The sequence below is a fragment of the Pecten maximus genome, unplaced genomic scaffold (assembly GCF_902652985.1).
Source record: "Pecten maximus unplaced genomic scaffold, xPecMax1.1, whole genome shotgun sequence".
Lineage (NCBI taxonomy): Eukaryota > Metazoa > Mollusca > Bivalvia > Pectinida > Pectinidae > Pecten > Pecten maximus.
The window spans coordinates 1-27378 of NW_022980836.1; the positions used below are offsets into that span (position 1 = coordinate 1).

Sequence of the window (27378 nt, forward strand, 5' to 3'; positions counted from 1 at the left end):
TGGGGAGGGTTTTTTTAAAATTTTTGGGATAGGATAAACAAGGCTAGTTATGGGAGTATTGTTAGAATAAACTAGGCTAGTTATGGGGGTACTGTTAGGATAAACACGGCTAGTTATGGGGATACTGTTTGGATAAACAAGACTTGTTATGGGGGTATTGTTAGGATAAACAAGGCAAGGTATGTGGGTATTGTAAGATAAAAACAGGACAAGTTATGGTGTACTGTACCATTATGGTCAAAAGTATAAGTTATGATGTATCATGAGGATAAACAAGTCTAGTTATTTGCGTATTGTTAGGATAACCAAGGCTAGTAATGGGGCTATTGTTAGAATAAACAAGTCTAGTTATGGGGGTATGGTTAGGATAAACAAGGATACCTATGGGGGTACTGTTAGGATAAACACGGCTACTAATGGGGTATTGTTAGGATAAAAAAAAGGCAAGGTATGGGGGTATTGTAAGAATAAACAAGACAAGCTATGGTGTACTGTACGATTATGGTCAAAAGGATAAGTTATGATGTATCACGAGGATAAACATGTCTAGTTATGGAGGTATGGTTTGGATAAACAAGGCTAATTATAAAGGTATGGTTAGGATAAACGAGGCTAGTTATGAAGGTATGGTTAGGATAAACATGGCTAGTTATGGAGGTTTGGTTAGGATAAACAAGGCTAGTTATGGGGGTATTGTTAGAATAAACTACGCTAGTTATGGGGGTACTGTTAGGATAAACACGGCTAGTTATGAAGGTATTGTTAGGATAAACATGGTTAGTTATGGAGGTATGGTAAGGATAAACAAGGCTAGTTATTCGGGTATTGTTAGGATAAACAAGGCTAGTTATGGTGATATTGTTAGGATAAACAAGTCTAGTTATGGGGGTATTGTCAGGATAAACAAGGCTAGTTATGTAGGTATGGTTAGGATAAACAAGGCTAATTATGAAGGTATGGTTAGGATAAACATTGCTAGTTATGGAGGTATTGTTAGGATAAATAAGGCTAGTTATGGAGGTATGGTAAGGATAAACAAGGCTAGTTATGCGGGTATTGTTAGGTTAAACAAGGCTAGTTATGGGGGTATTGTTAGGATAAACAAGGCTAGTTATGAAGGTATTGTTAGGATAAACATGGTTAGTTATGGAGGTATGGTAAGGATAAACAAGGCTATTGGGGTACTGTTAGGATAAACAAGACTAGTTATGGGGGTATTGTTAGGATAAACTAGGCTAGTTATGGGGGTACTGTTAGGATAAACACGGCTAGTTATGAAGGTATTGTTAGGATAAACATGGTTAGTTATGGAGGTATGGTAAGGATAAACAAGGCTAGTTATGGGGATACTGTCAGAATAAACAAGACTAGTTTTGGGGTATTGTAAGATAAAAACAGGACAAGTTATGGTGTACTGTATCATTATGATTAAAAGGATAAGTTATGATGTATCACGAGGATATACAGTCTAGTTATGGAGGTATGGTTAGGATAAACAAGGCTAATTATGAAGGTATGGTTAGGATAAACATGGCTAGTTATGGAGGTATGGTAAGGATAAACAAGGCTAGTTATGCGGGTATTGTTAGGTTAAACAAGGCTAGTTATGGGGGTATTGTTAGAATAAACAAGGCTAGTTATGGAGGTATTGTTAGGATAAACAAGGATAGCTATGGGGGTACTGTTAGGATAAACACGGCTAGTTATGGGGTATTGTTAGGATAAACAAGGCAAGGTATGGGGGTATTGTAAGATAAAAACAGGACAAGTTATGGTGTACTGTACCATTATGGTCAAAAGGATAAGTTATGATGTATCACGAGGATAAACATGTCTAGTTATAGGGGTCATTGTCAGGATAAACAAGGCTAGTTATGGGGTATTGTCAGGATAAACAAGGCTAGTTATGGGGGTATGGTTTGGATAAACAAGGCTAATTATGAAGGTATGGTTAGGATAAACATGGCTAGTTATGGAGGTATTGTTAGGATAAACAAGGCTAGTTATGGAGGTATGGTAAGGATAAACAAGGCTAGTTATGCGGGTATTGTTAGGTTAAACAAGGCTAGTTATGGGGGTATTTTTCGGATAAATAAGGCTAGTTATGGTGATATTGTTAGGATAAACAAGGCTAGTTATGGGGGTATTGTTAGAATAAACTAGGCTAGTTATGGAGGTACTATTAGGATAAACACGGCTAGTTATGAAGGTATTGTTAGGATAAACATGGTTAGTTATGGAGGTATGGTAAGGATAAACAAGGCTAGTTATTCGGGTATTGTTAGGATAAACAAGGCTAGTTATGGGGGTATTGTCAGGATAAACAAGGCTAGTTATGGAGTTATGGTATGGATAAACAAGGCTAGTTATGCGGGTATTGTTAGGATAAACATTGTTAGTTATGGAGGTATGTTAGGATAAACTTGGCTAGTTATGGAGGTATTGTTAGGATAAACAAGGCTAGTTATGGAGTTATGGTATGGATAAACAAGGCTAGTTATGCGGGTATTGTTAGGATAAACAAGGCTAGTTATGGGGGTATTGTTAGGATAAACAAGGCTAGTTATGGGGGTATTGTTAGGATAAACAAGGCTAGTTATGGGGGTAATGTTAGAATAAACTAGGCTAGTTATGGGGTACTGTTAGGATAAACACGGCTAGTTATAAAGGTACTGTTAGGATAAACATTGTTAGTTATGGAGGTATGGTAAGGATAAACAAGGCTGGTTATGGGGATACTGTTAGGATAACCAAGACTAGTTATGAGGGTATTGTCAGGATAAACAAGGCTAGTTATGGGGGTATGGTTAGGATAAACAAACATAGCTATTGGGGTACTGTAAGGATAAACACGGCTAGTTATGAAGGTATGGTTAGGATAAACAAGGCTAGTTATGGAGGTATGGTTAGGATAAACAAGGCTAGTTATGGGGGTATGGTTAGGATAAACAATGCTAGTTATGGAGGTATGGTTAGGATAAACAAGGCTAGTTATGGAGGTATGGTTAGGATAAACAAGGCTAGTTATGAAGGTATGGTAAGGATAAACAAGGCTAGTTATTGGGAATATTGTTATGATAAACAAGACTAGTTATGGGTTGATTGTTAGGATAAACAAGGCTTTTGAAGACATATTGTTAAAATAAACAAGGCTATTTATTACGCATTGTTAGGATAAATAAGGCTTGTTATGGGAATCGATAATCAAGTTACGAAATTAGGCTAGCTATGTAAAGATTTCATGATTACTCAAAAGAAGGACAGCTATAAGAATGTGTTACCACCATAAATAGGGCCAGTTAAGAATTGTTAGTATGAGGATAAACAACGCCCGCTACAGTATGAGAAGCTGTCGTTACGATAGACTTGGCAAGGTATAAGCAGTTAGTATTACGATAAGTATTGCTCGCTTTGAGAAGATAGTATTACAACAAACAAGGCTTTTTATCAGAAATGAGAAGCTTTTTATTATCACAAGCGAAAAATAACGATGAGAATATTTTATTACGAAAAAAATGTCACGAAACGAAGAAATGTTTGGAAGGCAAGGCTAGATATGAGAAATTAGAGTTAAGTAAGCAAAGCTAGGAATGAGAAGCTGTTATCATGACAAACAGGGTAGGTGGTGAGAATTTTTTTATTACGATAAGGTTCACAGTGATAAGACATTACTAATATAGACAATGCTAGTTGCCATCCCTCCAAATAATGAAGATAACTTCTTAATCATTTTTTATGAACAACAGGTGTTAAGCATAGTGATTATACCAATAATATAAAATCATTATACATTTTTGGATTTTGGTCAGGGGACTAATATACTACATGTATTTTCATAATACTCGAATCAAGCTTCATTACCAATATTAGCAGTTTAACGGACACAAATGTTTAAAATGTACAACATGACAGGTAGAGAAATAAATCGACATCGATCCCAACCTTAACACCGGTATGTCGTTTATAAACGAATCCCCTTTTAGCGATGTTTCTGGATCAGGCAGTGTATATAGTGTTTAATGAAGGCAAAATGACATATTATTTATTATCAACCGCACTCACACGGATGTTGTAATACTTATTGTTCACCATTGCAATATATTACAATAGTAATCAAAATATTACAACAACAAAAAAACAAAAAAAAACAAAAAAAAAATTGGGCATTTTATACAAAAAAACCGTGTGTGTGTGTGTGTGTGTGTGTGTGTGTGTGCATTTTAATTATATATACGTAATAATCCACGGCAGTCGATGATTCCTGGAATTTTTGCCAGTCATACTAGATAAATGATGAGTGTACTTCATATATCTAAATACCGAGACCGAGGTGACCCGCAAAACAGAACTTATATAGGTTTGTACCAAATATGACCGATACTGTGTTTACAATGCCTGCCAGCCTATTAATTCCAAATAGCCAGGTTTACAGTTAGAGATACATTAGATACATTTATACTATTATTATGGTATTGATAAAATATACTAAAATATAGAGCCCCTATACATATCATACATTGATACTGCGAATATCTAAACAAATAATTACAAACTTTGTATCCATGGTACACATTTATTTTGTTATTTGAGTCTGGAAAGCGATCATGCAGCAGTTTGAGAGTAGAACACTCGGCGGAGTTTTACTATCAAGCCATGAACTTATCATATTATCAAATATAAACACGCCTCTTTATTTCATTATCAATTCAGATACCTAAATGATTGGTGAAAATATTGATATACTTCGTTCAAGCTCAGTTACTGCGTTCAAATTCACTTCTGAATTTTTGTCAATTATTTTAATGATTAAATATGTGACTAAAACTAGTCATGCACTTCTGAGTGTGGAAGTGGGACAGAGATGGCCGATTAGTTAAGGTGCCCCAACACTTTAACACTAGCTTTACCTTTGGATTGCGAGTGGGGCAGTTGCCTGATACTGACCGTAGGCCGGTGTTTTTTTTTCTCTTGGTACTCCGACTTTCCTCCACCTCCAAATCCAGGCATGTCCTCAAATGACTCTGGCTGTAAATAGGACGTTAAATAAAATAAACTTAACCAAAGTGTGGAAGTAGCGTACATGATAAGATGGTCGGACATTTTAAAGATTAATTGATAAACTAGTACTCTATCATTGACAAAGATCACCAAGTACGTTCGCAAATAGTTGTAATCGATATCGCTTTGTCGTACTTTTTCATGAGTTACCGTTCCTGTCATCATTAACTCAGTGATTATTAGTTACATCAACGCTTGACAGATAATTACAGTTAGTAAGTCCCTACACAGTGTGATTTTATAAATAAACCCGATTGCTAAGCCCAATCATAATCAATATTTTATACTTTGTACGAGTATAGCTCTTATAACCCTGTTGTATTGATTCATGACTATTTTAAAGTTTTATCATGATTACATGTGAAACATTGCAGAGTTTGCTCGGTGTTGCGTTTGTTGCAGTACAAAATGTCTTTCGTTAAAATGATTTTCTATGTATTTTATTTTCTTATTTCAGGAAATCTTTCCCTTAACAAATCAACAACACAAAGCAGCAATTATAGTGTAGACGAAAATTCTCCAATTGTACACACATCTGGGAATGCTGTGGATGGCAAAACGAGTCAACAGTTGGACCAGAAGTCATGTGTACATCAGGCTGAGGGACAAACTGAAGTATGGTGGAGAGTAGACCTACAGAAAGAAGTCACGATAGAAAACGTCGAGATATATTATAGGGAAGAAAATAGTTGGAGTAGGATTGTGTTTTTATTCAAATTGATTTATAATGCTGGCCAGTAATATTCGTAGTACATATGTTTATTACAGAGAACTAACTAAGTGTTTGTAACTGAAATGAAGCTTAACTTTTGTGTACTGCGTATATCTACTTTCAATCAGTATGGAAATTCAAAATTCAGTTTTATTTTGTTTGTGTATCAATCCTCATCATGGCTACAAATGTAAATCATCGAAGCAAACTTTAATGATAAGAACATGAAAATTAGAATTAAGTTATATCATTCCTACACCTATTCAATTTTAATATCCTCACACCATCTACAGACTAAATGTCATCCTATAAGGACCTGATAATTGTTCTGTCCCCACCACAATCTCTATGTTGGTTTAGGTCTTTGTAAAGTGTTTAATGCGATCATAACAGCCTTCGATAATCAAACGAGTTTAGAGTCCTAAAGAAAAGTTTTATTCTATTTACAGCTGTATGGAAAGATCGATTTGCTGGATACGAGGTGTATCTTTCAAACACAACCGCGAGACGTCGTGAAGATCGCTGTTTCATCGATGAATCACAGAGTGTCAACGAAATCGAAAGTCATGTCAACCACAGTGAATGTAATGGTACAGCACAGTACGTGACGATATACAACCACAGGGAATCACCTAAACGACAATCGTGGTATAGTAATGACGCCCTTCTGGAACTGTGTGAAGTAAAGGTGTATGGTAAATAGTCTGTCAATTATTATAAAAACATAAGTATTTACAAAAGCTTGGTCCACCATAACCACTAGATCCGCACAAACTTCTGTTATTTGATGCAGGTTACTTACGTAAATTATAGACGTTGATTATGACAGTTTGAAAAATAATTAAAAAAAAAAAAAACTTGACGAGATCTTTGTTAAGAGAAAACATAGAAAACAATACAATCACAGCATTATAACTACAACGAGACTTTTCGACATATTTTCAGTGAATAAAACATATAACTATGTCACACTACATAAAAATACACAGATACACAGAAAACCGTTATCCTCAAAAGGTTAAATAAAGCAATGAATCCTATCCAGATAGTATTGAGCGCATGTTACATAGTACTATGCTACCTTGTAGTCATTTGTTGTCGCTTTTATGCAATGCCACGTCACGAACCCGAGCAAACATTAAGTAAAAAATCCAAAGAAAAAAGACTAGAAAAAAAGCGTAATTTATATATGTTATGTATATAACAAACAAACAAAAAATAAACAAAACGTCATTTCATTGTGATTGATAAAAACTTCTACATAAATACGTATTTGAACCAATTATGAAATAGAAACTATTCCAGTTATCTGAGATTAGGGATCGTTTTACGTTTTGTTAGATAATGTTTAGATAAAGTGAACTGGCAATCTGTCATTGAAATGTCAGTCAGCACAATTATCCATAGGTAGCAGTGTACAGTAAAAATGCCAAATTCTGAAAAATATGGCACATGTTTTAGATATGTAAACATTGCCAGTTAACCTTACATATAACCTCTAATAAAGTATATATATTTGAAATCTGTACAACATTAGCAATTTTAATAGAGCTCTAAAGGATAAGTAAACTGATATTTTCTGTGATTTTTAGAGCTGTGAATACCATGGTAACAGCTTAAAAAATTCTCAAAAATTGCAAAATATTATGATATTTGACCCAAAATCGCACAATTCTATACTCAATTTTTTTTCTGAAACCTATTTAAAATTAAATATCTCTATCCCAAAGACAGAATTAATCTTGTTTGGACATATGTTGTAAATTAAGTTTTTCCGCTATCTTACCTTTTCTCTGGGCTTCCATTTTGCGCTGTAGGCAAAACTAAATTTCCTGTGTAAACACACGTTCGGAAAATCCGGATATTTAAAATCCGGAACTAATTTATTGATTTTTGTTTTAATAAATGTGAAGCCTGTATGTACTACTTCATACTGAATATACCAATTATACTGTACATTTATTTTTTTCATTTTTTATGCATATCATAATACAGAAGTTATTTGCTTAACAAAAAAATTGCCCATGGCCAGGCTGTCTTACTGTGGTGTGCTACCATAACACACTGACAGTATTCCAAGGCAGGTTATCAAAGAAATAACTCTGAATAAAGATATCCACTCAAAACATAAATCACATAGAGACCTCCTTATTCCATTAATCTTCATAATGAAAGATAAATGAAATAGCACCAGCATTTGATGCATTCATAACTGGATATTATAAAATTTATAAAGAATCCTTCTATGTATTTTACCGGGTTAAACAATGTATTATCTTTACAAAGTATAGATATCACATAAACACATAAAGTAAGCTAAATGTATCATAAACGAAGTTATATATATCATAAGAAAACTATAGTATTGCTAATTATGTTACAGGATGTGAAGTAGGGAAATACGGATCTGGAAACTGTGACCAAACCTGTTCCTCCAGTTGTCGGGGCGGCCTGTGTAACCCCAGTTCTGGACATTGTTTAGGTATTATATGCAGATATTTGATTTAATTCTGTTGTGATATTCAACTTTTATCTAATGATATCGAAAACAAAAATCTACACTATCATGATAAAGATAAATATCATTGAGGTAACAGTAGAACGTAGAAAACTCCTGCTGGATTATGGGATCATATTAGGTATTCTACCAATGTGTTTCTGTATCGTTAGAGCTATAAACATACTGTTTATTCAGCAAATATCGAAAAACAAAAACGTATTGATAATAAAGTAATTTTGTAAGCACGCATACTTCTTCCTCCTAAGAGCGAAGGAACATGATGGATCCTGTATCACATTGGGACTTGATGAAATGTTTCATGTGATCAATCTGTTAAACACTGATTATTGTTATGATCTGCTCCCTACATCGTACTAATGGGTAAATATGACATTAAAAAACTAACAAATTTAATCTCGCTATGTTATTTTATTCGATATCTAGCGAACAAGGCGGGTATTATTGATGACTCAAAACATACCTCCATTTACGAAACACTCATCTTTTACTTTTTGTCAAGTGTATTTAGTTTTCGTTTGTTGCATATTCATCACTGGTCATTACACTACAGACTGCCAAGACGGTTACTATGGATACAGATGCGAATCAGAATGTTCAAATACCTGTGGAAGTAATGTATGTGAGAAGGTTACTGGATATTGTACAGGTATGTATGGCATTAGTTATATAATGTTTGCAATGCGTCCGTATTTGATGCAAGATAGATATATTCCTACAGACAACTTCACACTTGTTCAAAAATAGTAATAAAATGCTCGCATATATGGCAATGTCCGTAAAAGAAAGAGATTAATCCAGAAAATAAACTACAATGTGTACCTGATTTCATAGATAGATCTAGATATGCCAATTAATGTTGTAAATAAAACTGGGTTCGGTTCTAAGGAGATACTCCTTTCTAACGTCATAACAATGGAAACCATCTGATAATGAGCAATGGTAATTTGAATTTCGGTTGAATTTTCTTGATTCATATTCGACCAGGGCCCGGTTGTTCAAAAGGAGATTAGGCTAATTACAGTTAAACAACAATATTAAAATCCTGATACAATAATTTCTGGTAAAACGTATTTGACAAAATTTCTGAAACTATAACACCTACCAGTATCTTCAGACATGCTGCTTTTGAAGTGTATACATACATATAATTTGAAGTAAAGGAAAATGCGATTTTCACTTATCAAGTGATTAAGCTAATCACCTTTTGAACAACCGCGCCCAGATGATTATTATATAATTGGTATGACCCTTAAGGAGAAACGGAAAGAAACGCATAAACCATTTGCTAACATTCGGATAAATAGGTCCCCATTGAATTATATGAATCAATCTTTTTGACATCAAACAAATAGCAAAGCGACGAACGATATGTTAGTTATACGAATGATATACATGTCGGAAACTGTTATTCCTAGCTATATAGTGTGATTGATATCTATCGGTATTATTTTGTTCATGAAAATTCGTATAGAATTTTTTACAATAATTGAAACAGGTATTCAACTGGGTTTGTTGGATGAAAATATGACATTAAAAAAACCTAACAAAATTAATCTCGCTATGTTATTTTATGTTAAATCCCAAAATCTGCTGTTTGTGGCTAGAAAGTAGACAAATGATATTAAGACACTGCAATGAATGGAAATTTCGTTTATTAAATTCAAACGACGTCAACAATAAACAGCATATTATCAATAGTTGCTTCACCCTGAGGCCAATTACCCCCGAGAGTGAATTAGTACTACAATCATAGGTATGAGTCAATCAAACACCCTGAGGCCAATTACCCCAAAATTGAGTTATCATTACAATCATAGGTATGAGTCATTAAACACCTTGAGGCCAATTACCCCAAAAGTGAGTTACCATTAGAATCATAAGTATGAGTAATGAACAGATTAATATTGAATAATTCTGATTTGCCACAAAGGTGGGGTTCTAAGCCGCCAGAGTACATCTATTGATGTACACCCCACCCAGATTTTGGGATTATCTTAATAAACATACCAAAAAAGGTTCAAAATAAGAAATGCACATAATGTATTAGACCTCATCCTAGACAGATCTGTACAAAAATCAAGCTGAGAGCTGAATGCCTGGTAAAGATGGCAGGCGTATATACCTTTGAAAAGCATTCGATCTCCACCTGCCCATTTTCTGAATTGCATTGTCTGGAATTCCAGCAATGTGCGCTGCTGTAGCTGCACCAATTCGGAAGCTATGCCCTTTATACTGGCCGGGATCTAGTTTTGCCCATGTAAGTGTCCCTTGAAGTGAAGTTGCTTGGAGAAATAGGCCCTGGTTATTGGTTGACCCCCGGGAAAGCAGAACAATGGCCCATCCTCTGCCCCACGGAGTTTTACATAGGCCACCATAGCCTGAACAGGGCAAAGTGTTGGGAAGGAAACATTTGCTGACACCGTTAAATGGACTGGGTGAAAATAGTTACCTTTAAATTGATAAATCTCAAAATGGAACTGAGCCATTTTCCCTTTGTTCTGAGTGAAAGTGATTCCAGAAGATTTAATGCATGGCACCGAATCCTTCCGGGTTTGAGTTATTTCCCCTACCCTAAGAAAACCATGGAATGCCAGAAGGAACATGGCTTTTAAGAGACTTCTTTCATACATAGAACTTGAAGTATGGTCTAATGCTGCCAACAATTTTGAGAGAATAGGATAAGTAATGGGCAGCCGGAAGTCAGAAGTGCTTTTCAATTTGGAATAACCTTTTAGCATCTTATGAATAACAAAATTTGGCCTGCTTGCTTGTTATAGTATCCTATTGCCGAGACATATGTCAACACGGTAGAGGCTGCCAAGTTACGAGTGGCACAGAAGGCTATAAATAAAGATAGACAGTTCACACTTGTCGGAAGCACTTCCTTTGACTTGCAAAATTTTGGAGTTCACCAAAAGCCTTTTTGTATACTTGCCATGATCTTGGAGCTAGAGCATTGGCTAACAAAGAGTCTTTCACATCCATCATAGTTTCCAAGTCTTGGTTGGGGGAAGATCGGGATTCCTGTTTACCTCCGGGTAGGAGTTGAGGAATGCTTCCACCTGCAAACGGGATAGCATGTCCGCAGCAGTATTCTGAACACCCGGGATGTGAACAGCCTTAAAAAGTATATTAAATCTAAGGCATACTATAACCAGCCTGCGAACAAGAGTCATCAGATCCGGATCCTTCGCTGTGTGAGTGTTAACCACACACACAACAGCAGAATTATCTGAGTGGAACATAATACATCTGTTTTGTAGCTGTAAAGCCCAAGTTTCTACTGCTAGTATCAATGGAAATAGTTCCCGGACTGAAATATGGTGATCAAGAGCTGAGTTGTCCCATTTACCGAAAAACCAAGATCTACCCAAAATGCCACCAAACCCAAGATTACTTGCGTCAGTGTATAGATGTAATTTTTCAGAATCCTCCCATCTGTAGTCAAAGAACATGGTCTTCCCATTATATGACTGGACAAACTCTGACCAAGCCAAGAGATCCTTCCGAGCTTCTTGTTTAAGTCTAATGAAATGGTGATGTGCCTTTACACCTCTGGGGAGGTCTATCAGTCTCCTTAAGAATGCCCTACCTGGTACCACTACCTTACATGCAAAATTAAGCAGACCTATAAGTGATTGGAGTTCTTTCAGTGTTACATTTTTTGCGAGATTGGAACAATTGTATACTATCTCTTATTTTCTCAACCTTGTCGAGAGGTAGTCTAGCCTGAAATAATATTGAATCCAGTTCGATGCCAAGGAAAGTCATGATGGGGGCAGGTCCCATAGTTTTCTCATGTTTGATTGGAACATTAATGTTTTTACAAAATCCCAAAAAATTATCCAAATCCTGTTTACAGGTTTCCCAGTTATTGGGTGTAATAAAAAGGAAATCGTCAAGGATGTGAACACAAGCATGGGTCCTCAACTTGTTCTCAGCTACCCAGTGAAGTGCTGTACTAAATTGTTCAAACAAACTGCATGATATAGATGCCCCTATGGGGAGAGTCTTATCGAAATAGTACAACCCTTCAACTTTAAACCCCAGCAATTCATTATCAGATTTTTATATGGGAATAAGTTTAAATGCTGCCTCTATATCAGTTTGTGCCATCAACGCGCCCTTTCCCATATTACAAATGTGACTGATAGCCATATCAATTGTTTGATAATGAACAGAACACAACTCTTGAGGTATGCCGTCATTAACTGAACCATCTGCAGGGTAAATTAGGTAATGAATCAGTCGGTATTCATTAGGTGTCCTCTTAAGTACTAGACCTAAAGGAGAAATTTGTATATTAGGGAATGGGGGCTGTTCAAATGGTCCTTCAACTCGACCTGCCATCACCTCCTTCTGTATTTTCTCTTTTAATAGAAGTGGGTTTATTTTAGCTGAAAGCAAATTTGATGCATCCCGGAAAAATCTGGGCCCATTATAATGAAGCGAGAAACCCTAACTAAAGCCTTGTATTAAATGTTGTATCAAATCTGGAGAATATCCTGTCAACCAGTATGTCAACTCTGAGACCCTAATGGGGGTAACAATTACAGGAGACTGATAGATTGCTATTGTTGTTGGATTAGTATTTGGAATTTCTAATGTTGTTGCTATTGGCTGTGTCCTTGTTTGACACATCCCCCCTTTTTGGACACAACTTTTTGGGATGGTCTGCACCACATTTTTCACATTTGTGTGGCCAACCACAATTTGGCCTAGAGCAGACACCTTTGTTGTTGTATTGAAAACAGATTTTACTGGTAGGGTTGGGTGAGAAAGTGGTTGATTGACCTTTCCGAAAATAACCTCCCTTTTTACCAAGATTCCCGGTGAGTGCTAAAGTATAGAGTTCAGTGTTCAATTCCCCCCAATGCAGGTTTTCGTTTGTTTTCCACTTTCTGAAACTAACATCTTAATAATGCCAATCTCCATTCTGTGATGCCAGGGTATTGACTATATGACAATATTTCATTAAGTGTGGTGTTTGCAAGGGGAATTTAGTACAATACACTGCAATGAAGATGCGAAATGCTTCGTTCCATTTTTCAATGGAATTGATCTTAAATGCCTTAAATCTAGGCAATAAATCAATTTTTCCATCTGAAACATGCATGTCAACAACATTAGGCCTGGACTCAAACACTAATGAACCCAAGTCCACAAACTGTCCAGCCCAGATTTTGTGATTTGGTTTTTGCATCGATATTACAGTCTATCGGCCTAGATATACCTGTATTATATCCAGTTCCAACTGTAGGACAAGGCATGTCAACTTCCGCTAGGTCAGCAGATGTAGTAGGCATGGCAACCCTCTGTAGGTCAACAGATGTAGAAGGCAGGACAACTTCATGTAGGTTAATAGATGTAGCAGCTGGTGTTGTCACCTGAGATTGTTGCTCCTCTTCCATTAGCTTTTTAAGTTCTTCCGCCACCTCCCTAGCTGTTGGAATATGTACCATGGGTGGCTCTGATGGGCCTGGCTGGTTAGTTTTCTGGGCCTTGGTCGCCCTGCATGTGGTGGCTGCCCCTCTGGCTCGCCGTTTCTTTTTTGTTGCTGATGACATTATCTATGTGCGAAAAATTATACAGGCAAGCATTTTATTATAAGCTATAGGCTTGCATGATATCATGTAACAGCACTATTGGTTTTAATTGTACAACTTGGTAACAAATGTTACCTAGTACTTAAAAATGTAGCTTCTTGTATATGATAAATGGTAACAGGACTTGTCACCCATATACGCTACTCAACAAACCAATGAATCAGATGTAGCTTATATATGTTGTTCATGGTAACAAACTTGTCACCCATGTATATGTTACTAAGAAGGATGGAGAGTGTTCTTCAAAATAATTGATTACACTGCATATGTCAACCTGATAATATTCACTCATGTTCAATAGGATTATATATATGTATATATTACATATACTAGATGATAACCACATCCAGAACAAAATCATGACTACAATGTACAAATGTACATGTAAATGTATATGAGTGTACTTGTGGTTCCAGTAAATCAAATTCTATCAACAAAATTAATATATAGCTCACAGCATGGTAAGTATGTATCAGTTCATCTGATCTCAAATCTGCGAGTTAAGTTAAATGGATAATAACCATGTAGATAAACTAATGAATTTGTTGAGCTAACCTGTCTGTTATTTAATATATATACCTGCCGTATGAGGTCATAATGGCACAAGTTAAGTTACAGATCACATAAGTTCAAATTGAAAATTATATATGCAGGTCTTGAAAAATCTTGTTCACAAGTGAAAGAAAAATTATCAATACACATTACCATTTGTCGAGATGATTTTATCTCTGCAGAAAATTACAGCTCGCTTTATGTTGCCAATATATCTTGGCATTCCAAAATGTTCAGATAAATGTACACCATCTTTGTGTAAAATAGCCTTTGAGCTATTCTTTAACCCACGCAATTTCCAATACGTAATCATTGAAGAAGACTTACAATGTTCTTTCAAAGCCTTATTTGCCTCGATTATTTTTGTATTAAAATTTCTACATTTATCTTCCTCGTTTTTCTTCGTGGTACCATTTGACATAGTATGACATGCTTAACATCAAGTCCCTGTACTAAGAATTCAGCATATGAAAATATGTGCCATGCAAGTTTATCGGATGACATGTTTGAGTCATCTAAATCGTTAGATCCAATTTGTAACACACATGCTGCGGGTCTCAAATTGAGCACTTGCTGTGTGAACAGATTTTTGACTCGAGACAGAGTCCCACCTGGTCTTCCATAATATGAAATAGTTAGATCTGGCCCATAAATTGCTGAATTGCGATCGTAAGACTGGTTAAATGTTACGAAAAGTTCAAGTCGTCGAATAAAAGAGTGTCCCATGCATAGAATATTGATGGGACTGACTGACGACATCTTGCTCTGGCGCGAAATATTAAATCTAAATATAGAAATCGAACCACCAGGAAAACCATGATACAGTTTACCGGCATCCAGGCGGTAAAGCAGTTAAAAATACTTACAAAGGTCACACCCCTAAATGATACAAACGTACCGTGACTTATCCTTGTATGCGCACAGCGTCTGTCTTGTCTAAATTGCTCTCAAAAAACCGCCTGCTGCAACACCAGGACCGCCGTCTCTGGCCTGATGTAAAAGGGTGTTGTGATGAAGGGGAGATTAACCCTTTGGTATAGTTTAGGTAGCACACCACCAATCTCTTACCTCTATTACATGCAATGTAAAGGTTTACCATAAATCATTTTATACTCTATGAAATGTTATTTATTCGATATATAGCGTACAAGGCGGTTATTATTGATGACTCAAAACATACCTTCATTTACGAAACACCCATCTTTTACGTTTTTCAAGTGTATTAATTTTCCTTTTGTTGCATACCCATCACTGGTCATTACACTACAGACTGCCAAGACGGTTACTACGGAAACAGATGTGAATCAGATTGTCCTAATACTTGCGGAAGTAATGTATGTGAGAAGGTTACTGGAGACTGTACAGGTTTGTATAGAAATTAGTTAATTAATGTGTGTGATATATCTGTAGTTGATGCAAACAACATCATACTTAGTACTATATATTCAATAGCAATGAAGTTTTCGTTTGATAGGCAATACACATATACAATCATCAATGGAGAAACGTTACGTAAATACCTGCATCCATAGACATATACCATGTGAACAGGTGTGTTTAGTAATTGGTTGTACGAGATGTAATGTGTAATAGTCCGTTGTTTATGCAAGGTACATGGCAATTGTGTTTATACAAATACACTTTAACCGGTACGTAAATTGCATCAATGTCAATAAAAAGTATGCATATGGCAATGGCCTTATACAACCATCAATCCAGAAAGTTATATAACTACCTTTGATCACAGCTATTTGATGCATGCTGAAATTAGTTAGAACTGGATCGTTGTAAAGAGGATTCACCTATGAACCAGATAGGACTGCCATTTCGCCTAGAATTTTTCCCAACAAAATGGGAACCCGGGGATTACAGATAACAAGATTCAATCCGATTTGATTTTATGAGCTAATCTATTTGGCAACACCACTAATAGATAAACAAATTTAAAAAAAATCACCATACAATATCGCACATTGTTTCTTAAGATCGGATTGCTAAACATATATATGTATATATATAGATCACAACACAGGGCTTTAGAAAACAGGGAAAATATCCGGACTTGTCCTAAATTGATATGGTGATTGCTGCCGATAGACAATGGATACACTTTACCTTCAAGACAACTTGGTCTCATTCTACATTTTCATTGGTCTTCTATTTTCCTTCTTCATTTTCATGAATCATCGTGTAAATCAATCTTTTGTTCGTCTCCTTCATTGCCCCTTTCGGTATGATACCATTAGTTGTTATCATTACACTTACACAGTAGTTGATAATTCACCTTTCAGGCACCCGGATCAACAGATTATCACGCATGAGCATATTAAACACTTACATGGTAATTTTAATTATCACTCATTCGGTATACATTACTAGAAACTACTTTTTTATTACTTATTTGTCTATAATATTATCATCGATACTGATTTAACATATTCATTGAATTTCCATTTTGATATTCCTTGTCTGAGAGTCCACTCATATCTATTCGCTCGTGTTCCAAATTGATTGGTCTGTGTTTATGTGTCGCTGTGGAGTACTATTGAGTACACGGGTGTCTGGAAATAATTTAAAGTATATTCTTGTTACTTCTATCACTTATAAACTCGCCTCGTGAAGACAGGAAGAGTCGATTTTGTCACCCCAGCGTTGGTTGCAAGTGTTCAAAGGCGTCAGTAAACTCCTTTTTACGTGTACTAGTGTGCTGATACTTTGGGGGTTTATGTTGAGCAATATACATGTATATATATTCAAGAGTTAGAAAAAAAACAAGATTCGGGAAAAAATAAATTCTTTAGTCTTTTTGACTTAGATTATTTATGTCAAAAACCAATGTTAAGTTTTTGGTGTAAATGTTGTGTTGAAAACATCCTTTAACTTCTTTATAATTGTACTAGGGTACTGAAATTTTGTTTGATGATTTCTGTAAGGTTTAACTTTTCCATCCCTTCCTGAATTAATCTATTTTAAATATAAAGAAAAACTATATTTAATTATCAACGAGGAAACAAAGGAAACCATATCTTAAAAAGTACGTTAATTAATGCTCCCATATAATTTGACTACCGACAATCTTTTAGTATCATTTGGTCAGCCCTTACAAGGGCACTGTAACAATACAAGTTCAACAGGTTCAAGGGCACCTGTTCAGGTTCAGACTCACAAGTTCAAGATCACAATAATTTGTTTGAAGAAAAAGTAGCTGCTATAAGGGTATATATCTCAGTTATTATTTCGCTTGAGAGAAAATGACAATACCGTTGTTTGTTTAATCTTTTCAAAGCAAGTTTTATATATAAAAAAAAAATAGAAATTTCTTTCACTTGCGAATCACTGATCTTGTGCAAGTGCATTTATACTTATTATGCCTTAATTTTGTTGTATTGCCATACATATATATCGTCATTGCTATTATAACATGTATGTATTGATGAACTTCTTGAATTATTTGAAAATGAACACATAAAAGACTTTACTGGAACTTCATCAATGGTTACTATTCTACAGACTGTCAAGACGGTTTTTACGGGTTGAGATGCAGCATTCAATGTCCTGCTAACTGTAGCAGTAATGTATGTGGGAAGGATCATGGATACTGTACAGGTTTGTATAGTAATTAGTAGTTTGTGTACCATGTCCATGGTTGATACAAATAATGCAAGTATTAAATTGTAATTGAAGTTTTACATAAGAGGCAATACTTATATACAATTATCAATCTAGAAAAGTTATGTAACTACCTGTATTCATAGATAGAGGCCATGTGAACAGGTTTGTTTAGTAATTGGTTGTATGATATGTGAAGTGTGATAGTCCGTTGTTTATGAAGAGTACATGAAAATTGTGTTCTTACAAGCACCTTTATACGGGTACGTAAATTGCTTAAATATCATTAAGAATACGCACATACGGCATTGTCATGCCAACTAGAATTTTCCCCAACAAAATGAAAACTGAGGTTTAAAGATAAAAAAAAGATACTATTTGATTTGATGAGCTAATCTATTTGGCAGCATCGCGAATTGCAAAACTATTATCTATCCTTTGACAATAAAAACTAAAAACACATCGCAACACAAAGCTTTAGAGAACGGGGGAAATTCCATGACTTGTCCAAGATTAACATGGTTATTTCTGAAAAAGAGTAAGCTTAACTTTTTTAGTTGCCATTATTACATTAACATAGTTCTTCATAATTTACCATTCAGACACCAGGATGAATAGAGCATATCTACCAGTATCTTCAGTAATACCAAATATACATTGTGTGCGGCAAAATATTAACCAGACGAGTGAACTATGTTTGGTATTAATGAAGATACTGTTAGACATTCTGTTTATTATATTTTTAGAACAAGATATACCGGATCAGCTTTTAATTATCCCCCATTGTCGTGTATAATCAGTGTTTTGATAAACTTAGAAAATGTGAAGACTCAGGAAAAAAGTGATATTTATCTAACAGTTTCGATAAATATTTTTGCGGGGGATGCCTCGCTTTTCTTTGTCGTAATTATTAAATAACAAATAATCTTCAGCCAATAATAATAATAATAAAACAGGTGGTTTATCAAATATCCCTACCGACTTCTGTAATGTTCAGTGATACTACTTCGTATTTCTTATCATTAGTTATCCCTTCTTTCCTTTTTTTTGTAATTCTTATTTCTTACTTCTTATTTGTAATATGTCACAAATTGAAACAAAGCAAAGAAAAGCACACTGATTTACTTTTATATCAGAATAAAATAACAAACAAGTTCTAACAAATAGATAATAAGATATAAAGGATAACAAATACGTAATTATAGATAAGTGGTAAGTTCCGTGTGATGATAACTATGGTTTACACCATTCGACAAGGTTACACACTTAATCGTTACCTATTTGATTTAATTTGACTTAAAAAAAAACATTAACCTCGAAGTGTGAAGATGATGTGAAAATCACAAAAAAAAAAAAAATCTGACAGTTTTAGAAAAATTGATAGAGGTAGTAAAAGATATTAGCGTTTGATATTTTTTACCAGTGGTAAAGTTGGTTCTGATAGCTGTATTTGTCAGTTAACAGGACCTTAAGGATTTGACTGAAAACATTAATATTGAAGAAGAAGAATCGCACATCTATCTCGATGCATTCTAGCTTTCAAAGCAAATGTTATCGATGAAAAATAATTTGCTAGCACTTGCGAACACGAGTTTCCTTTATTTTGGTGTGCGGTCATGGAATTTTAAATATTGAAATATTGTTCTTATGTTGTTATAAAAGTGATCATCTTTATATAAGTCGAATATTTAAACACTGGTAATCACATTTTATATTAAAAGCTCATCATTGTACTTAATTCAACAGACTGTAAGGACGGTTATTACGGAAACCAATGCCTATCTCCATGTCCTGGATCTTGTGGTGGAAGTAAAGTTTGTAATAAGGATACTGGGAATTGTATAGGTTTGTATAATAATCGGTTGTATAATGTGCACTTTGGATCATTTATGCGAATTATAACGATATGGCTACCTCAGTGTGTGATTTCAATATAACCAGATTGTAAGGACGGTTATTACGGAAACCAATGCCCATTTCAATGTCATGTTTCCTGTGGAAGTACAGGATGTGAAAAGGATACTGGGGATGAATCATCTATGCCAATTATAACAATACGGCTCCGTCAATGAGTGTTTTAAGTATAATCAGGTTGTAAGGACTTCCCAGACTATAATATATGGCGTTTGTTTGATACTCTAACCCTTAATCACATTGTGACGCGACAAACTGTTTTTTCCCGATGTCATATTTGAGTTACTTGATTTTAAGCAATGACAATATTCGTTTTGCTCTCTGCTTAGTACTTATCAGTACATAGGACTTTAATGACATGACTGAAAACATTCAGATCTAATAAGAATTAGCTCAAGTTTTATTGAATTCGGTGAAGCTTTCACAACAAATTAATATTTAAGAAGGGTTAGCTCACGTTTTATTGAATTCGATGTAGCTTTCGTAAAAAATGTTGTAAATAAAGCGGAAAATCGTTTTACTTGCGAACACATCTTATTCTTCTTGTTCTTTTTGTCGTGTATTCATGCACATATTTCCTTTGTTTTATTGTATTGTCATAGGATTATCAACATTGCAATATTATAATTCTTTGTATACACTATTGTTATTGTATTGTTATAAAAGTGATAATCGTTAAATGAGTCGAATGTTTAATACTGATACATCACGTTTCGTCATTGAAATTTATCAATGCCCTTTATTCTACAGACTGCCAAGACGGTTATTTTGGAGATAGATGTCAATATCAATGTCCTGTGTCACTTGTGTAAATAAAGTATGTGATAAAGATACTGGAAATTGTATAGGTTTGTATAATAATCCGTTTTATATTGTGATATTTAGATCATTTATGCTAATAAGAACAATTTGGCTTCCTCTATGAGAGTTTTGAATACAATCGGACAGTAATGACATATCAAATTATAATAGATGACTTTCTTTTCGACATTTGAAATTGCTTTTAATTAAAACCCTTGATTATTGATAAGCTACCAAGGAAACAGGACATTTGAAAGATCATTAACATAATCTGTAAACATTCTATATTTATAGTGTGTCCAGAAGGTAAGTACAATCAGAAGTGTGAACAGCCATGCCCGTACACATGTGGCAATAACAGCTGTGAGCAGAAAAGTGGAAAGTGTACTGGTAAGCATTGAACATTTAAATTTGATACAGCATGTCATGTTAAAGAGAAATATGTTTTTGTTCTACCACAGTTAGGATTTGTGTTTAAGAATATGTTGACCGCGACTGATTATACAGTAGAGGTTGTATCGATACTTTGTTACACGAATTACTAGCGTCAGTCACTATCTAAATGTTGTACCAATTACACTTAACTAAAAACAACGGCACTCTGCATATCACAAAACATTTTCAACTGTGATTGATCAGAGGGAAGGAAGGGATTGATAAAACAGTCGTTGAGGATTAGATTGATAGTTTGGAAGCTGGTTCTAATCAATGTAAGTCACATTCTGCTTGGATATTTTTCTTTTTTCGTCTTTTGTATGTAAGTGTTACTCCTAGACAAAATAATGTTAATATTACGAAAATACACTTATTTTTCAGATTGTAATGTTGGTAAATACGGTCCGACTTGTGCCAACTGTTCGGTTAAATGCTCTGCGGCAAAATGTGATTTCGATGGCCAATGCACTGGTATTTACTTTTCCTGATATCGTTGTTATCAGCTCATTTCCGTCTATGTATTGCAAATTTATGAATATATAGCACATTTAAACTTATTTTATGTAAAAATGTTTCTTTTGAAATACTGTTTTAAGTTCACGTGAAAATCGATCGTTTTGTTTATTTAATGAATTTGATTGAAATATACAATACAGACGGATGTGTTGACGGTAGATATGGAGACAGATGTGAACTGCCTTGTTTGGGAAACTGCACAAGTTGTACCCGGGATGGAGAACAGTGTTTAGGTAACCATTCGATCGCTCTTATCTATTGGTACTCTTACTTAAGAAACTAGGCTGACGTTTTAATATATTTCGTAATTATTTCTTTTTTTTTTACTCAAAATTTAATTGACATGTTCATAGCCACCACTCCCAAATGTACCGTTTCAGTCATAGTAGAAATCAAATTAAGTCGTATTACAGAAAGTTTTTTTTAAATGTCACGTTATTCAGTATCACAGTTTTTGATTTCAGGTTGCATTGATGGAATGTTTGGTAGTTTCTGTTCACGGGAATGTGGTCAGTGTGTTGGCCAGCGCTGTAATATAGACACAGGTCACTGTGAAACACCATGTCAAATGGGTTGGACTGGTCAACGGTGTGAAGTCAAAGGTATTGTTCACCAAAATTCTTGTTTAAACGACATTTTCGTGATTGTTAAGCTTCATCTCACATCTCGATAGCTTTATGTACCTTAATAAGACATTTAGAAGACAAATAAAGTACTCTTTGAACTTTTAAATTTGTTTAAATCTAATTGCAAACTGAATCACACAGAATGCTTTTTTTTGTCACTTGCAGCCGAGAAACAGACAGAGGATGACAGTAGCAATGTTGGCACATATGTTGGAGTCGGAGGCGTTTCAATATTTGTCGTCATGATTGTGATCATTGCGGTAGTTTGCATAATCAAACGGTTAGTGGGTATTAACGAGGTGGACGTAATGTTGACTTAAAGACTACTGCATGAATACACTGACTGTTATTATCATAAATCTTGATGCTATGATATACGCCAATGCACCACATAATCGCAAGCACGACACTAACATCAATACCAAAACACAATAGCCACGATATCCTGAGCAGCCAATATATCTGAGTCATGTATAATACATATCTAGTGTGATTTGAACGTTGCTATCCAAAATTGTGTTCACTTTCTTTTTCTTTTCAATCAGAAAATCATCCACATCCGGCGAAACTGCATCCTCACCCTCAGTGGCATATGGAGGGCCAAATCCTTCAAACAACTCGAACAGACACTCGGGTATTACATACATGCTTCTGTGTAGCATTATAATATTCGTTGCTTATTCTGCGACGAAAGTGATTTTGCTGAATTTCACGTTTTACACGTTTTAGGGCATTTGATGCATCCTATGTTGTACCATGCTTTATTTGAATCTAGTTATCTGAAACGAACATTTCGTTGTGGTATGTTTAGGCTATTCTAAAGACTACATTATCAATGTATCAGGAAATAATATAAACTTAAGCCGAACGATATAACGGAGTAGGTACAGTTTGTGTATACCAACAGTAAATCGATTACATATGCAACGCTGTATACAAAACTGGCTTTTCTTTCAGACGAAACAGGAGGACATGTCTATCTTAACCTTCAAGATGGAAGTATGCCAGAACAATCAGAAAACCCTGAAAATGTGTATTACAACGAAGGGCCAGTTGGGTTCCCCGTCAGTATGCTGAAGACACTTATATCTGAGAAAATGGAAGACGAAGAAAAGAAGTTTATTTCGGAATTTGAGGTATGTTTTTATTTTCATATTAGGTGTTTATGATGTAAAGTTCAATTATTGTGTAAAAGATGAACACATGAATAGGATATTTGAACAGGGATGAAAAGAAATGGCCAATGTGTTTTTAGCCAAGAAGGCGTCACTTACTGCCCGTACAAGAAAATGCGTCATTTACCACCAACACATTAATTAAAGGGGGTCAATTACTGCCGACACATTAATTAAAGGGCGTCAATTACTGCCGACACGTCAATCAAAGGGAGTCAATTACTGCCCACACATCAATCAAAGAAAGTCAATTACTGCCCACAAATCAATCAAAGGGGGTCAATTACTGCCGACACATTAATTAAAGGGCATCAATTACTGTTCTCAAATCAATCAAAGGGGGTCAAATTCTGCTCTCACATAAATCAAAGGGAGCCAATTACTGCCCACATATCAATCAAAGGACTTACTTTTCATACAGGAAAGGGCCTCAAAACAAAAGGTCAATGGGGTCTTCATGTTTACAATTTGGAAAGGGAGACAAAACAATTAAAGCGGTAAACTGTTCATCAATTATGTAATAATTTTCAAATATTCATAGTTATCGTTGTCCATGTCTCAACTGTATTTAAGGTTTTTATACTCTTGGATAGGTAAGTCATAAATTTTCACAACAGTCAGTTTTTAACCAGCTTTCCTTGGACGGCTGGTTTATATGACTTCTATCAGGAATCACTTGTGACTATTTCAGTCGTTGTTGTATCCCGGTATCTAACATTGATGCATAAAAAGACATTAGCGGAAAGGTAATCAAATTAGCTTCAATTAAACAAAACTGCTTTAACAGCGCACTAATTTATATTGATTATTAGCAGAAAAGTTACACATAAAATATAGATGCGGAACACGGGATTTAATTGATTATTCATTAATTTCAACGATAAAGTTAGAAGCTGAAAGAGGTGATAATAGCGAGAAATGTCTACTTTTAGTATTGTATTAAACTACTTTCAACAATCGACTTTGTTTTCATTAAGGACGCTTGTCACGTGAATAAAGATAGAATATAACCAATCTTGCGTGCATTTGATATCGTTCTTACAGGCATTTCCAGTCGGTGCAATTCATCCTCATGCGATTGCAGAGAAGAATAAGTCGAAGAATAGATTCAAAGCCATATATCCATGTAGGTATTCATATAGAAAGTCAATTTGTCTTACATATTATCGTTTAATTTCACATTTTTAAAAGTCTTAAAATCGATTAATTGGTGAAAGACTGTCTCCGCTGTATTTTACATTTGTTCATTTTATTCTGGTTCTCGACTTCTAGATCACTACACTTTTGAACCTTAGTCTCACCGACTAAAGACGACTAAGGTTTTATATTGATGATCAGTTATGATTCGGTATATACTGTATCTGTAACTAAATTCACCTAAATATGTATTATTTACCTGTAAACCTTAATTCAAAATCCACATTCCTAGTACTTTATATTCCATTGATAGAATATTTATGATATGACACATATATTCAATATTGTTTCAAACTTATCACTGCTTACTTTATTCAGATGACCATTCAAGGGTAATTCTTAACACAATACCGGGCGGAAATAGTTCAGACTATATTAACGCAAACTACATCGATGTAAGTATCAACCTAATATTCTTTGCTTGATAGTACCGATAGTAAAATGATAGAAATGTCATAAAATGGGAAACATTAAGATGATGTATAACTGAAATAAAACATGTAATTATTGTAACCCCATCAATTTGATGCTACTTTTCCAGAGTGTTGAAGAAAGGAAGGTGTATGTTGCAACTCAAGGTAAACGTAGCTACGTTAAGGAATCTGCTAATCTGCTACAAATCTAAGTCAAATTCAGGTTAAGTCACAATTTGAAATGATAGTTAAGGTGTCGGCAACGAAACAGCTTCCCAAGTGACACATTTGTGTATAATAATATATTTGACTGAAGTTATAGTCATATACAGATACTCATGAATTCATCTCGCTATAGCTCATTATATGTTTCAATAATTCTAACCTATAATATATGTATGCTTTCATTTTGTATAACTATATTATATACCATGTAAATGTGTGGTAGGACCACTCCCATCTACGACCGATGACTTTTGGAGGATGGTCTGGACTATAAACTCTGGAAAGATAGTGATGCTTACAAACCTAGTTGAAAGTCGAAAGGTATTATTTCAATTCAATACTTTTTTAAGAGCGAGATATACATTGTATAATTCCTCAACCAAGATACTCCTCAAAAATCTTTTTTGCTATGGTAAAATATGTTTAGAGATTTCTGTTAGTAAATTAATGTTAAGGAATTTCAGGCCTTGTTTTTTAAACTGTCCTCTGTCTCATAGCGATATCCACCATTTAATCTTATTGTCTAATGGGCGAAATATAACGTGGTCGTTAAGGTGAAAACTGCAACACTAGAGTATTATTATTACGTTTTTACGACGGTTTTACGTTATCACAGGACAAATGTGAGAAGTACTGGCCAGACGAAGGTGACTCCATGACAACAAAGACATTTGACATCATGCTGAACAGGGAACGAGATTATGCGTCTCACGTTGTCAGGAATATCACAGTAATTGATCGAAAGGTATCTCTTGAAATATGTTCTGTATCTATTTTAGATACCTATTTCAATTACCACGTGTCATACCTACTTACATTACTTAAAGCTTAAGTTGCTTATGCCACATTATCGTCGTCTAAATAACACTATATGTAAAGAATTATTATATATTTCTGTGCGATATGTTACCTGTACTTATTCTAAGAACAAGTATTTTTTTTTTATCTTACAGGTTATAATAGACAGCTTCCATAATTTAGTTATTATCTAATGATAAAATAACACGTATATATAATTTATATATTACTCAAACTTAGAATGATATATATTTAACCTATGATGATTTTTCTTTTAATTCAGTCAAAAGAGAAGCGAGATATCCATCAGTTTCATTTCACCACCTGGCCGGACCATGGGACCCCGAACACGTTAGAACTTGTCTTATTTCATCGTCGCGTAAAGCTGCACAAAACTACACTTCCTGGCCAGATGGTGGTTCACTGCAGGTACGGTAAAAAACAAAGGATTTTTTGTAAGCTATATGCATATATGTATTCTTCTTTTGAGTATGATGGATATTGTATATGAATGACACTGAACTACGTAGAATGTTATGGTTATAGTAATGTAACGAATGTTTGTGGATATGCTAATTATTCCATTTGAGTAAATTGATTTTGAACAGTAATATGGCTTTTAGCGAGTTTTCATTTTTAACTTTTGAAAATTAATTATCGATAGTGAAACAAATATCATATCCAACAAACACTAGCCGTATGACTTGTTTCTAACACAATAGACAAGTCATAACCGGCGGAATTATAACCAGGTTTGAATGCAATTGTTTGTAGACAAATTCTAAAAGTGGTAGTGACCTGTATAATCGACTGTAATTTTGAACATATAACATTTTCTGAGGTTGATATTACACTCCTCTATCAAATTGCCAATGTCTAGATCAAATATAACACACCTCAGTATTTGAAGACTGACACGATCAAACCTAAATAATATCTGGTATTGATAACATTTCGATTGCTCTACTTTATGTATGATTTGATATAAGACGTATCTCGTCATGTGTTTAACTACTTAACATTTTCGCAGTGCTGGTATTGGAAGAACAGGAACGTTTATCGCCCTTGACGCGCTGTTAGATTTCGGGAAAAAATATGACCGCATCAACATCCGCCATTATGTAAATATGATGAGAAAGGACAGAATGCATATGATTCAAACAGAGGTGAGGAATCAAATTCGCATATTTTTCCTGAATAAGGTCCGGGCTGTTTTATGA

General features: G+C 34.8%; 2 protein-coding genes across 2 annotated transcripts; both read left to right on the plus strand.

Moving 5' to 3' along the window:
* The first annotated feature begins 1962 nt into the window (after positions 1-1962).
* LOC117319737 lies at positions 1963-6473 on the plus strand. The gene is made up of 3 exons (XM_033874491.1): positions 1963-2011; positions 5516-5752; positions 6220-6473. The coding sequence occupies exons 1-3, from the start codon at positions 1963-1965 to the stop codon at positions 6471-6473; spliced, it is 540 nt and encodes a 179-aa protein (XP_033730382.1).
* LOC117319738 (receptor-type tyrosine-protein phosphatase S-like) lies at positions 6226-27378 on the plus strand. Its single transcript, XM_033874492.1, has 20 exons — positions 6226-6465; positions 8154-8252; positions 8842-8937; positions 15719-15814; positions 17960-18055; positions 20723-20820; positions 21068-21163; positions 21590-21679; positions 21865-21957; positions 22189-22326; positions 22516-22630; positions 22896-22984; positions 23308-23486; positions 24570-24651; positions 25041-25117; positions 25264-25300; positions 25584-25681; positions 25977-26105; positions 26442-26587; positions 27189-27378. Exons 6-20 carry the CDS (start codon positions 20751-20753, stop codon positions 27376-27378), a joined length of 1629 nt encoding a protein of 542 aa, XP_033730383.1. The 5' UTR covers positions 6226-6465; positions 8154-8252; positions 8842-8937; positions 15719-15814; positions 17960-18055; positions 20723-20750.